This window comes from Amphiura filiformis, chromosome 3, assembly GCF_039555335.1.
Source record: "Amphiura filiformis chromosome 3, Afil_fr2py, whole genome shotgun sequence".
NCBI lineage: Eukaryota > Metazoa > Echinodermata > Ophiuroidea > Amphilepidida > Amphiuridae > Amphiura > Amphiura filiformis.
In genome coordinates this window covers 14445682-14458767 of record NC_092630.1, presented here as the reverse complement: position 1 = coordinate 14458767, position 13086 = coordinate 14445682, and the positions used below count along the sequence as shown (strand labels likewise).

Sequence of the window (13086 nt, the reverse complement as noted above, 5' to 3'; positions counted from 1 at the left end):
CCAAGTGAGGGACGGGTCCAGCCAAATACCTAAGTATTTGAACTTCTCAACATTCTCGATGACAGACTCATGCTGGCAAACAAATTCAAGATGAAAGCAATCACATCATCGCCCAACGTGGCCGCCCATTGGATGTCGGTGAATGTGAAGTAACTGAAGGATTTAATCTGAATTGCAAAGTGATTCACGCAGTAGGGCCAATTTACGACAAGTGTCGTTCAGACATGGATTTCTTTGATAAGTTGAAGAAGACATTTATTGGAGCTATACAGCGTGCAAACATACCCATCGAAGCCAAACAGGTCGCCCTTCCTCTCATCAGCTCCGGAATATTTGGTGGACCAAAACAACTTTGTGCTAGAGCACTTGCACAAGCAGTGAAAGAATTTAGCAAGAATGAGAGAAATCTAGTCCTCAATCGAATCTACCTGGTAAATATCGACAGTGAGACAACTGACGCTGTTCGTCGCGCTTGTGAGACCTGCTTTGCTGGTGACACGCCATCAGGTGCAGATGTATCACGTGCGGATCGTACGAATTCCGATACAGGGGCTGATACCACTAGTGAATTTTGCTTCCGATCTAGTAGGGGCATCGAGTTGTGCGTCTCGCTTGGGGATATTGTCAAACAACATGTAGATGTAATTGTGAATCCGACTCTACGACACAACGGAGGCATATCAGCGGCTATTTCTGATGCAGCAGGAGTGAAGCTACAGGTTAATTGCAACCAAATATTTAAAGAGGTACGAAAAAACCAACCTTTGAAATTCAGCGAGACAGTCGTTACAAGTGGTTTTAACCTTCAATGCAACAGTATAATTCACACCCTTGGACCAACCTTTGATAGAGTAAAGCCTAATGTGTTTTGCCAGACCTTGCAGCAAACCTACAGTGCATGTTTACAACTTGCCAATAGTACCATGAGAGTGAAAACTATTGCGTTTCCTCTTATAGCATCTAGTACTGGCCCGAGAGAAACCTGTGCGAAAGCCTTTGCTGACGCAATACATGAGCTAGATCAAACGGAAAGAGACATCAATCTGACGAAGATAATCATGGTAACCAAGGACGAAGATTCTTTCACAGCTGTGCAAAATAGCCTGAGTGCGTATTTTACACCACAGCCTACTTCAAGTACAGAAGGTGTTTCGGCTCCGGCTCCCGTGGAATTTGGCAAGAAGTTTCCTGAATATGTCTTTAGAACGGCAGAAAATAATGAGATCAGAGTCCGAACAGACGATGTAGCAAAGCAGTCTACAGACGTTATATTCAACTACACTGATGACAAAATGAAAAATACAGGAACCATTTCAAAGCGACTATGTGCAGCAGCAGGTCCTGATCTACAGAAAGAATGTAATGAAATAATAAGGAAAAGAAAAGTCTTCAGCAAGGGTACTCACCTGTCAACTGACCGCTACCAGTTGTCATGTAAACACGTGTTACATGTGTCAGTTCCAACTGAACATAGTGAATCAGACCAAGATTTCACTGCATGGTTGACAAGAATCTACATGATATGTTTCTTATTTGCTAAAACAACACTAAGAGCAAATACAATTACAGTTCCGTTGATCGACTTGGATGTCTCTCCAAACATGTCAAATGCATATGCAACGGCTCTTGGATCTGCCCTAAAGCAATTCAGCAAACAGATACAAAGCAGTTCTTTCACCATTTACGTGGTAAACATCGCACCTACAGCCACGGCAGTCGTCAGAAGAGTATTTTCAGATTTCTTTAAACTCGTAGACGATGCAAAACAAATGCAATCCCCTGCTAACGGTGCGTTCAACAAAAACAGCATTCGATTCACTGGTTCAAGCATGGTACAAGTACCTGAAAAGGTCATAACCAATCAACCTGCAAGAAGTCAGTTTGGGAGTCCTCATGGACCCATCAAAGTGGACACAGTATCCAACAACCAGGCGGCTGCTACATACTCCGGCATCGAGAAACACAAGCAAGACTATACCAAGGGAGAAATATTTCCGAACACACCGACCACGGGCACGTTATTAGCATTAGCCAACGAGTGTGGAATATGCAAAGTGAAGAAAGAAAAAGTATATCGTCTCGAAGGATGTGGACATAGAGCCTGCGTAGCATGCATAGAAGCAACAGTAACACCGAACTCAGCATGTCAGGAGTGCGGCGCATTGTATGGATGGCTAACAGAACAGACTTGTGGTGGAGGGATGAAGTACTACAAGACCAAAAAATGGCGGATAGAAGGCAAAGATCCCATCGTATTGGACTTCCACATCCCTACGGGTGTCCAGAACGTAAGTTAAATGTTCAGAGTGTAGATATTTCCTTTGAAACTCTGTCACAAAGTTTGAAAATATAATAGTTTTCCCGCTCTATGTAAAATGAACTGGTGAAGACAAATTCCCTAAAATGTGTGCATGTCTGGCTCTACAAAAATAGGTATTCATTAGGTGGTTTTTAAACCAGGGTATTTTATAAAATAAAGTATTTTATAATACATGAAGAGCTCCACAATAGAGCATTGCATAGTGTGGCTAATGGACAGCCTGAAGGGAGCTGATACCATAAACTTTGTAAGACGAAACAGGTGTTGCTTTGAATATGCCGTAATTTTCCTTATGAGATGACTAATTTTGGAATCGCATTTATATACATCGTTAAATATATGTTTGTCATCAGAATAAGAAGTAAAACTGTCATAAACAAACAACAACCAAAAGAGCTTTTTATCCATAACAGAATACGCACCCTAGACCCGGAGAAAAATTCATGGGACTGACGACAACTGCCTACTTGCCTGATACAAAAGAAGGACTTGAAGTTCTTCACCTCATTCGATGGGCGTTCCTAAATGGTCAAATGCTTCAAATATCAGCGACATCATCTGGAGAACATGATCGTGTGGTGATGGGAGATATACCACTGAAGTTTGAGGATTGTAAGTTTACACCTTCTTACATTTAAGCATTTTAAGGATTTTCTTGGTTTATTTCCATTTTACAAATTGCAATCAACAGTGCCTTCAGTGCCTTTAAACTTGTCATGTTTATAGAATCTTCAGACAGGATGTAAAGAATGCCTCTTTTTAAAAAAAAATAGATATGTTCCTATAAACAATTACCTATGTTCATAATCATGAAAATGGTTTTTTGGAAAATATTTATGAGTAGTAAATTAATATTTATTTATCTATTTATTTATTTTTATTTTTATTTTTTTATTTATTTTTTTTTTATTTATTTATTTATTTATTTATTTTTTTATTTATTTATTTATTTATTTTTATTTATTTATTTATTTATTTATTTATTTATTTATTTATTCCTACTTTACAGCATCAACGGCGGATATCCAGACTCCAAATATATCCCAATGGTTAAAGAGGTATTGAAAGAAAAGCAAGCATCTTGTAGACAAGTTGACGGTACAATGGTTTGACGACTTATTAGTTTTGAGTAGACGTTCACCGGTTGGCCGGTTTGGTGATTAGTTTCAATTGATGCATTTGACAGCTAACTCCACAAAATATCCATGTAATTCCTGATTCACTGACAAAATTGGTTTAATGTAAACCACAGACTAACTTACTATCAATTGTACATACTGGATTCATCCCGGGATTGATCAAAACCCATATAATAATACATTGAAACCGGACAGTGCGATTTTAAATGGTAGATTATCATGTCAATCATGCCTTAATAAGACATTATCTTGAAGAGTGTCATTTTGTTTACCTCTCAAAAAGTGTTAACTTACAGGTTAGCTTATATTTTGGATGCAAGTTTTTCTGTGCCATTACTTTAGATGACCTGCACAGTAGAACTGAGTATTGAGCCTACTTATAAATATTAGTCGAGGCAAATTGCAGTATAAGCGTAAAGTTGCGTACTTCTGCAATTTGTTTCTTTTTTTTGTAACAACCATGGATGTGTAGATCAACCGGGAGCCAAAATGGCACCCTTGAGCAAATTGGGTTATTTAGGTCAAAAGTCACACAAGGAGATACAATTTTAAAATGCTTTAATCAAAGTATAAAATAGCAGACATTTTTCTTTTGGTCCTAAGGAGTAAAAAAAATCAATGGTCATATATCTCTGTAATTCAGGTATTTAGGTATTGCTTTTTATTTTATCTCTATTAATGTAATGATGAGACGTATATAAAAGTACACATTTTCAGAAAGGAAATGATGCAAGGAATCCAACTAGCATCACAGATTCCTGCAAAAATTAATAGTTTTTGAGAAAATCTCAAAATTTGATTCCACTTTACTGATTCGAGGAAGGACTGTAGAATGTCTAATTGTACTTGTAGGAAGAATAATTTGAAAGCATGTTTTTTGTGCCCTGTTATATCAGTGTTTATATACCTCATTATATAGATTCTTCTCATCTGATTGGTTAAAAGTGAAGTCATTAAAATAGCTGTGCCCCTTTTTTCTATCAAGATGACGTCATAAGCAACAGCTGTCGGGCATATATTCAACTGTGCCCGCTAAATAATTGGATATTCTCAACATCGAATACACAGATCGCTCGTATACATTACGCACCCACTATACGGCCGGCGTTGATTACAGTGTTGTAAAAGAGACTATAGCGGTCACAGTTCGCGATGAATTTGACCTCTCCTTGCAGACGACGATCTTAGTGAGTGCATGCAGTTATTTGTTTACAATCTGTTACATGCTAAGGATTTATACCTGCCAAATGTCACTTTTTAGACAAATTACTACGACCTGAAGACTTGGCATTGTGTGACGTTAGCACAGAAACGGTAGGGTTTTAGATATGTTATCGGTAGATATCGGTCCAAATTCTGCACCCTTGCTCTTGCATGCACTGTGCATTTAAGACCTATGCAGTTAAAAGCTTGTAGGCATTGTCAGCTCAGGAAATTTTTTAACCAATCAAATGAGAAGAATCTATATCATTCGGCATATAAAAGAAATATTGACTGCTTAATATTCGGGACAAGTTTAGAATTATAGGCCCTCGGTGATGTCAAAACCATGACTATGCCCTCGGCTTCGCTTCGGGCATAGTCATGGTTTTGACATCACCTCGGGCCTATAATTTTAACTGTGCCCCTCATAGCAGTCAATATTTGTATACTATTGATTTTATGCTGATGTTACGTAATCAAGAATGTGGTATTATATATACATGAGTGACGTGAAATACAACTGTACATTCTTTATGTGATCATATTAGTAATGCCATGCAAATAATCCACAAAAAGGGGTCAAAGGGCATTTCATTACACACTGACCCCCAATCGTAGTTGGTTCATGTTCAGCATTTTTCTGGTATTCCATTAATATCCGTGCTGGAAATGCTCTTACGCGCTGCATTCTTTTAATATATAGTGGCGCTATATATATATATATGCTTGAAATGTAATCTAATTAACCAAAAGTGAGGACTACAAATAAGATCTTTAAAAGGCATCTTAAAACCCACCTTTTTGAATTGTTGTAATTTCATTTGTTTTTCTTTGTATTGTGAAGCGCTTTGAACTGCGAAAAAGCGCTATAGAAATATTGTATGTATGTATGTATGTACAAATCAAATTATATTGAGCAAATCGTGTATGGGCGTTTAGGTTCTTTTCTTGTAATTTCACGCTGCTTATAAATAATTGTGCATTGCCGATTACAATGTGGCGATTCATCGTCATAACTCCATCAAGATTATCATGTATAAAATTGCATAAAGAATATTTGATCGTGCTTGTTTTTGTTTAAAAAGCAAAAGCTTTTCGTGTGCTTGTATCATGCTTGATCCAGTGACGCAAATGCTGCTTTTGCTGGTGGCAGAGCAAGGTAGGTTATTTTTGCCAGTTAAAGTTTTGTTTCTTTTTTTATTATTGTTCTATGGGTGGTACAAATGAGATTCCTAGGGGTGTAAAGTCACATTTTGCCAAATTGAGATATCCAAGGTCATACTTTATACAGGGGTCAGAGTGCCAACAAACTTTTCGATTTTAACTTGCTCCAGATCACATGGGTGGTGATGCTAAAAGTTAGCTGTGCCAATGTTTGATGCTATGAGAGATTTCGCCCTTGAGGATCGACCCATTGTTCTGCGCACCATCAAATTGGTCATCTATAAGGCAGAGCTGTTTGACAAAATTATACAAGGAAGCAATGCAAGAAACATCGAATAGATAATGTATTGTCGATGTCGGTTAAGCTATTTTGTATTTCAAATTATGTATCTGTAAGGTTTTAAGTTTCCTTTAAAATATTCGATAACAATTATTATCGCTTCTCGTATATGTTATCCTTTAAATGGATAATGAATTTCGGTGCTTGCACCCAAATACTGACACACAAGAGGAATAGCGTGGGTTTTATAAAGATAATACCAATGCATGATATAAGTGATGTAATTTTCATCCCATGTGCATAACTTTCTCGGAAAGCGCCTAAAAAAACGCAAGACCTATGGTAATATAAATGCGATTAATGGACTTTCTTAAGGGATCTGGAATGAGCGTTTTGAGCGTTTCGACAGTATTTTTTATGGAACATGAGAGCACCTCAGACGTATCGAATTGCATTCTGAATACGAAGCATGTCTTTCTGATATCAAATAATTTTCAATTTTGAAAATCACGATATAATACAAATTTTATGACAAATTATAAATATTTGATATTTTTCAAATTTTTGATATATAACAGTCCTCGAAGTAAATTTTATAAATCTAATGATATATTCTTAAAGTGTATGTAGCTGGGAGGAAAAGCCGACGATCAATTGAAAATGTTGACCTTTCATATTGAAGATATGGATTTTTTCCCAAAAAGACCTAATTTTTTTGGTGTTTTGGGGAAAAAATCCATATCTTCAATACGAAAGGTCAAAATTTTCAATTGATCATCGGCTTTTCATCCCACCTACATACACGTTAAGTATAAATCATCAGATTTATAAAGTTTACTTCGAGTACTGTTAAATATCAAAAATATCAATTTTTAATAATTTGCCATAAAATGTGTATTACATTGTGAATAAAAAAAAATCTAAATTATTTGATATCAATAACATTCTTCGTATTCAGAATGCAATTCGATATGTCTGATGTGCTCTAATGTCCCACAATAAATACTGTCCAAACGTTCATTACCCCTTCCCTTAACTCATTTCCTATAAGATCAATGTATTAATTAATATTAAAAAATACAATGCAGTTTTTTAGTTAAATTGCTAAAACTGGAAAAATGGCACCTGCCATCCTACTCGCCTAAAGAAAATTGTGTCACAAAAATTATGTAGTAAGTAAATGATTATTGACATTTATTGCTTGGTTTGATTCAAGAATAAAACGGCGTGTTCCTGTTATTAGCAAAATACAAAAAATATATATAATCTTATTTTGTTGGTAGGTGCTTTTATTATTAAGAGAATGATTCACAAAGGGGTTCACGTTAAAAAACCTCATTAACATTCATTAACATTATATCCAAAAATGATGATTGTGAAAACCATATTCCTCACCTAACGTCATAAAGACGTTGTAATGCAGATATATATTTCACGCATGGTGTTTGTATCTAACGTCATGTTAAGATTGACGCTTGTTCTATGTATGCATTTCACACAAACGAAAGATAATTATTATGTAAAGGTTATAACCGATATCAACAAAAAAAGGTACCTTTGGTCTCGTGCTACACGTTCAGAAATGTAATCAACTGGACTTCTCAAAGTTCGACTTATATTAAGTCAATATTATTGTATGTATCAATCTGTATTTGCATTGCTTCATAGTTATTTTCATTTTTTTTAAACAATAATGTTTTTCGAACTTGATAAAAGTTATAAAAATATGACTACTTTTAACGTCATGTAAAGGAAGGTGCCAATGTTTGTAAATCCATGCATGAATCATTTTAAAGACATATTTATTCCCACTTATCATGCTTATCAAAATCAATGAAATGCTTGTCAAAAACTACATGTAGGTGTGAAGTGTGAACAACATACTTTATAATGCGCACAAAAATTATCAGAACACTTACAACAAAAGCAATATTTTGAGGTATCATAAATTGTAAAGTAATCATTAGATAAATTTCCCCAAGAATTGAATGGAAAAAGAAAGCATTTCAAGTGACAAATTTGCATTATTTTCTGCTTCGGGAATCAGGGTGATTCCTACCGGCTATTCTAACTGGCTCATTATAGATGAGTTGACCTCAATGTTTATCAACAAAATATGATGCTTGCGCATACTGCCAGGCAAAAACAATGGAAATTGTGAAGATGCTTGCGCATACTGCCAGGCATTGACGTCAGAAGTCGACTCATCTATAGTGTAACAGATCAACACTCAATCTCAACAATTAGCGTGTTTTGAAAGAAAAGCCAATGTAAGCTTTGTCACTTTTGAAATGGTCTCTTTTGTATTCAAATTAGTATAACTTGGGGGGAGGTCGTATAATGTCATGTGGCAAATTAGTTTTAGTGTCTTTACACAGCCGTGACGTGAGTCACGCTGTGTTCTTTTTCTTACAGGTTCTTTCTTCTTCTTCTTCTTCTTCTTCTGTCGACCATTACATTTGCTCTAGTACTCACATACATCGATTTTGACCTTACTTGGACACTTATTGACCGTGCCCCTACATGTCACATGAAACTCGTGAGGTCAAAGGTCACGCAGAGGTCACATGGGTCAAAAACGTGATTCCATCTAAAAATGCTACTTCTCCCACAAATTACGTTGGACAATGATGCCACTTGCACACATGCATTGTTATTACCCAGTGTCTATATGATCCTCACAGATTTGGGGTCAAAGTTCATTAAGGGGTCACTTCCGGTATAAAAAGAAATACCTTTAAAATGCTTCTTCCACAAATTACGTAGGATAGTGACATCACTTGCACTCATGCATTGTTATTACCCAGTGTTTATGGGGTCCTCACAGATTTGGGGTCAAAGGTCATTAAGGGGTCACTTCCGGTTTAAAACCAAATACATTCAAAAAAATTTTTTAGAAGAGAAAACATACATAAATTGTGGTTACCCAATTCATATGTGGTATTTTTTATTTGGGGTCAAAGCTCATTAAGGGGTCACTTCCGGTCTGAGACGAAAAACCTTCAAAATGCCCCTTCTGTCACAAATAACATAGCAAAGTGATGCCACCTGCACCCATGAATTGACATTAGCCAATGTCTATGGGTGTTATATATTTTCGGGTCAAAGGTCATTAAAGGGTCGCAACACAGCTATGTCTAGTTAACATATTGCTTTTGTTTGAAGTGTTCGGATACTCTTTGTGCGCAGTATATTTAAAGATCGTGCTTCGAATAGAGGCGTATCAACTGGGGCAAGAGGGGGGCGGATGGTGTCCTCCAGCTCGAAATACACAGTAAAGTTATTTTAGGAGCGCTGACAGCTGGATTATTTGGAAATTTTGCCCTCTGGTTCGGTGCCGGTACGCCTTTGGCTTTGAACAAATAATACAATGTAGCCAAAAATGTGTATGATTATTAATCCGAAATTCGTAGTAGTTGGAGATTTGTATTAAAAAGTGCCGAGTAAGTTGAATGAAGCATACTTTCTTAAGGGATCTGGAATATCTAGTAATTGTATAGTGTAAGAAACAAACATACGTTGACATGGTTGAGGTAAATTTAAACTGGTCACAAAACAAGGATGACAAAATTTGACTTGCTCCAATTTCCGCCCGTCCGTCAATTGGCTCGGACTTGAATACAAATGGACTCGGCTCAAACGAGGTGGACTCTGGCACAAGTCTGAGTAATACACAAAACAGGTCTCCTAATTCCTTTTTATAATATTGTTGGTCCCGTGCATGGTCCATCAAACAAACATGTCAAATTAAAACATTTGAGATTTATTATCCAATTCTTGTTGAATTGAATAATTGAATTACTTGTAGTACCAAAATTGCACAAGCGTGCAAAACAACAATCATGATGTCAACAACACCCAATGATAGAACCAAAATCTACTCTTGAAAATTAGGCGTGCTTTTAACTGCACTTTTGCCGAAATTTGAGCTCATTGGTCTTCACTTAAGCCCGCTCATCGATATACTAAAATCGCTGAAAAGTACATGTGCACCCAAACCGTGGCACATCCTCGTGCACCTTCAAACAGCTTAAAAAGCACCTGCGGGTACATGACTTTCATCAATGCCTCTTTTTTCGTTGTAAATTTATGAAGTACACATTTTATTGTTACTAAGGATTGATAGGAAATCCGTGGCTATCTGTACAAATGATAATCCATTTAATTCAATGCATCAACAGCTTTATAAGTAAAGCTCATGGCATCCAAAATGCGCTGCCCATTGTCCTTTTCATAGGGCCAATCACCCAAATACATGATGCCAGAGATCCTTGGTTTGCATCCTAAACAAAAAGAAATGAAATGAAAAGCTATAGTTTCAATGACCAAATTTAGCTCAACAATAGCCTTTTCCAGATCGGGTACTTTTTCATAGGCTTCACTATTGTGATTTTGGTACCTATTTTACCTTTTGTCTGTCATATCAATTTCAAGTAGGCAGGAAATTGTACTCGTCATTTACATGGGTTGTATTTTATATCCACTATACCCCGGGGGTCTTCGAAAAAAATAACGGGGATGTGCCACGCAGACTTTCGGATGCTTACTTTCTCTATTCTCTTTTCGCTGTTTTTGCCACATATCAGTTTGCCAGTTTTTCACAAATAAACACCTGAAAAGAACCCAAATTTGCCCTAATTGGGCGCTTTTAGGGGCACTTTGCCCAAATTGGGCGCATTGGTCTCCACTGAAAATACACCTATCGATATACCAAAATTGGTGAAAAGGTACCCCCAAACTGTGATACATCACCGTATACCTTCAACCAGGGGAACCCCTCAAAAAGTCCAAATTAATTGATATCAGAAGGACATCCTCGTATTCGAAATGCAATTTAGTGTGTCTGATGTGCTCTCAGGTCCCACAAAAAATAGGTTCGAGCCCTTGAACAAATAAAAAACAAGCAAAAACAAACAAAACTGGATTCGTATCCATGATCTATTGAGAAAGTGTATTTCAAAAAGCGACTATCGACAAATAAAGAGCAAAAATACATATTACTGTACATTATTTATCTTCTAACGATGATATATTATAATGTATGAAATTATTCTGAATATTCAAGTACGAATAGACCTAATTTGTTTTTCTTGGATCTTACTTTCTTAACATATTGAAAACATATAGTAGTCAATAGCGGGAACGGAATTTGAAAAGAGTTTTTTTATTATTTTTTTTTATTTATTATTATTATTCAAGGTTTATTAGAAAAAATGCACATCGCAGCCAACGGTTGAATTACATACATTGCGCACATAAAAATACATAAGCTAAATAACAGATGACATATCATTGACACTATTTTTAAACACAGACACTTCAAATGCAAATAACCTTCCTTGCTCGCTCATACAAGCTGCCACTCACATTTTACACAACTACAACACACATTCACACCCACTTACACCCATCACATTCACCAAATTACACCAAAAAATAATTGACCTACAATTACCAAAATTAGTACTACAACAAAACAATATATGCAAAGAGAATGACTTTCCTCACCTCACAACCACACACCCAACACGTCACACACACCCACACACCCCCATCCAAACTAAGATATCATAGCAACAAAATATCAAAGATCAAATATTAATCAATGATCAAAAACACACTAAAAACTATATCTACAAGCACTTCATGAAAATGTGGCTCTTGAGGCACCCATCACATATGACATTTTTCGTTCCACATTTTAATCATGAAAGGAATTGCACTTTGAGCGTATCTTTTAGTGCGTGTTTTTAGCACAGTCAGTATGTTGGCATTACGGAGAGTCCTTCTGACTTGCTCAGATCTTAACTTTGGCAACCAATCGCGAAACTCATTTGAATTATAAAGAGTTTTGGCAAAGTCCAAACAGATTTTGTCACGACGTAATCGGAGCTCAGAAATGTCACATGTGATAAGTGCATCTTGGTAAGAAATATATTGAGAACCCATAATGATCTTACACGCCCTCTTCTGTATACGCTCTAAAGCATAATGTTGCTTCTCAGTAAGACCGGGGTGCCATACAGGCACGGCGTATTCAAGAAGAGGGCGAATAAAACCGACATATATTGTGACCAGATCATGTATGCTTAGAGCATAACGCCTAAGTGTACTGAGCATGAAGAGGCGTCCATTTGCACGTTTAATGATGTCATCAGTGTGGTTGTCCCACTTGAGGTTGTTAGCAAATTTACTCCTAAGATCTTAACCACATCAGTGCTCTGTAAATGCTCGCTACCCAAACGAATTGGGACTAGCACTGGTGGGATTTCCACAAAGGTGACATCCATAAACATGCACTTAGACGCGTTCAAATTCATATGATTGTCAGTGGCCCAATTATTAAATTTGTCCAAGTCACACTGGATGGTACTGTTCTGGCCAACAAATGTATTCTCAACCATAGTCAAGTCATCAACATATTTGAGCGCAAGTTTGTTGGTATCTTCCATTATAGCGGCATCATTTGCCAGGGCAAGAAAAATGGTTGGGCCATCCAGAGTGTCCTGTGGGACCCCTCCCGTGAGTTCATTCCACTCAGATAATATTATGATATCTAACACATTGGACAAAACTGCATATCCATGGTAGGACTGCGGGTCTAGCACCCATTTTTAGCAACTTGGGGATGGCAATATTATGATCTACGCGATCGTACGCTTTACTGAAATCAGTAATAATAATACGAGACAAAAGCCCTACAATGCTTAAAATCCCTACAATAACAAGAGTTAAAAGCCCTACAATATTCTGTCGGTCCAACATCCGGGCTACTTCTAGTCTTAGGACAATCTTCACGGTGCTCACTGTTTGGCTAAATATCGATATTGCTCACTCCAAGTTCAATTTCGGGAAAAACAAAACTCAACCATGGGATATAATTGTCAGTTTGTCACTATATTTAACGATAAATTGATCAAATCAGTTAACTTCCACTTTAAAGACTTTGTAACTTGCTTGATTCCAATGACTATGATCGA

At 36.8% G+C, this 13086-nt stretch overlaps 1 protein-coding gene across 1 annotated transcript; it reads left to right on the top strand.

Annotated features, from left to right (window-relative positions):
- Positions 1 to 217: 217 nt before the first annotated feature.
- On the top strand, positions 218 to 4059 carry LOC140148086 (uncharacterized). Its single transcript, XM_072169939.1, has 3 exons — positions 218 to 2288; positions 2734 to 2932; positions 3330 to 4059. The coding sequence occupies exons 1-3, from the start codon at positions 225 to 227 to the stop codon at positions 3383 to 3385; spliced, it is 2319 nt and encodes a 772-aa protein (XP_072026040.1). The 5' UTR covers positions 218 to 224; the 3' UTR covers positions 3386 to 4059.
- The last annotated feature ends 9027 nt before the right edge of the window (positions 4060 to 13086 follow it).

Bases quoted from the DNA above. Each gene is read 5' to 3' on its own strand.
- LOC140148086 (XM_072169939.1), top strand. From the start codon at position 225: ATGGATTTCTTTGATAAGTTGAAGAAGACATTTATTGGAGCTATACAG. The intron at 2,289-2,733 runs GTAAGTTAAATG...TATCCATAACAG, and splicing joins TCCCTACGGGTGTCCAGAAC to AATACGCACCCTAGACCCGG. The intron at 2,933-3,329 runs GTAAGTTTACAC...CCTACTTTACAG, and splicing joins ACCACTGAAGTTTGAGGATT to CATCAACGGCGGATATCCAG.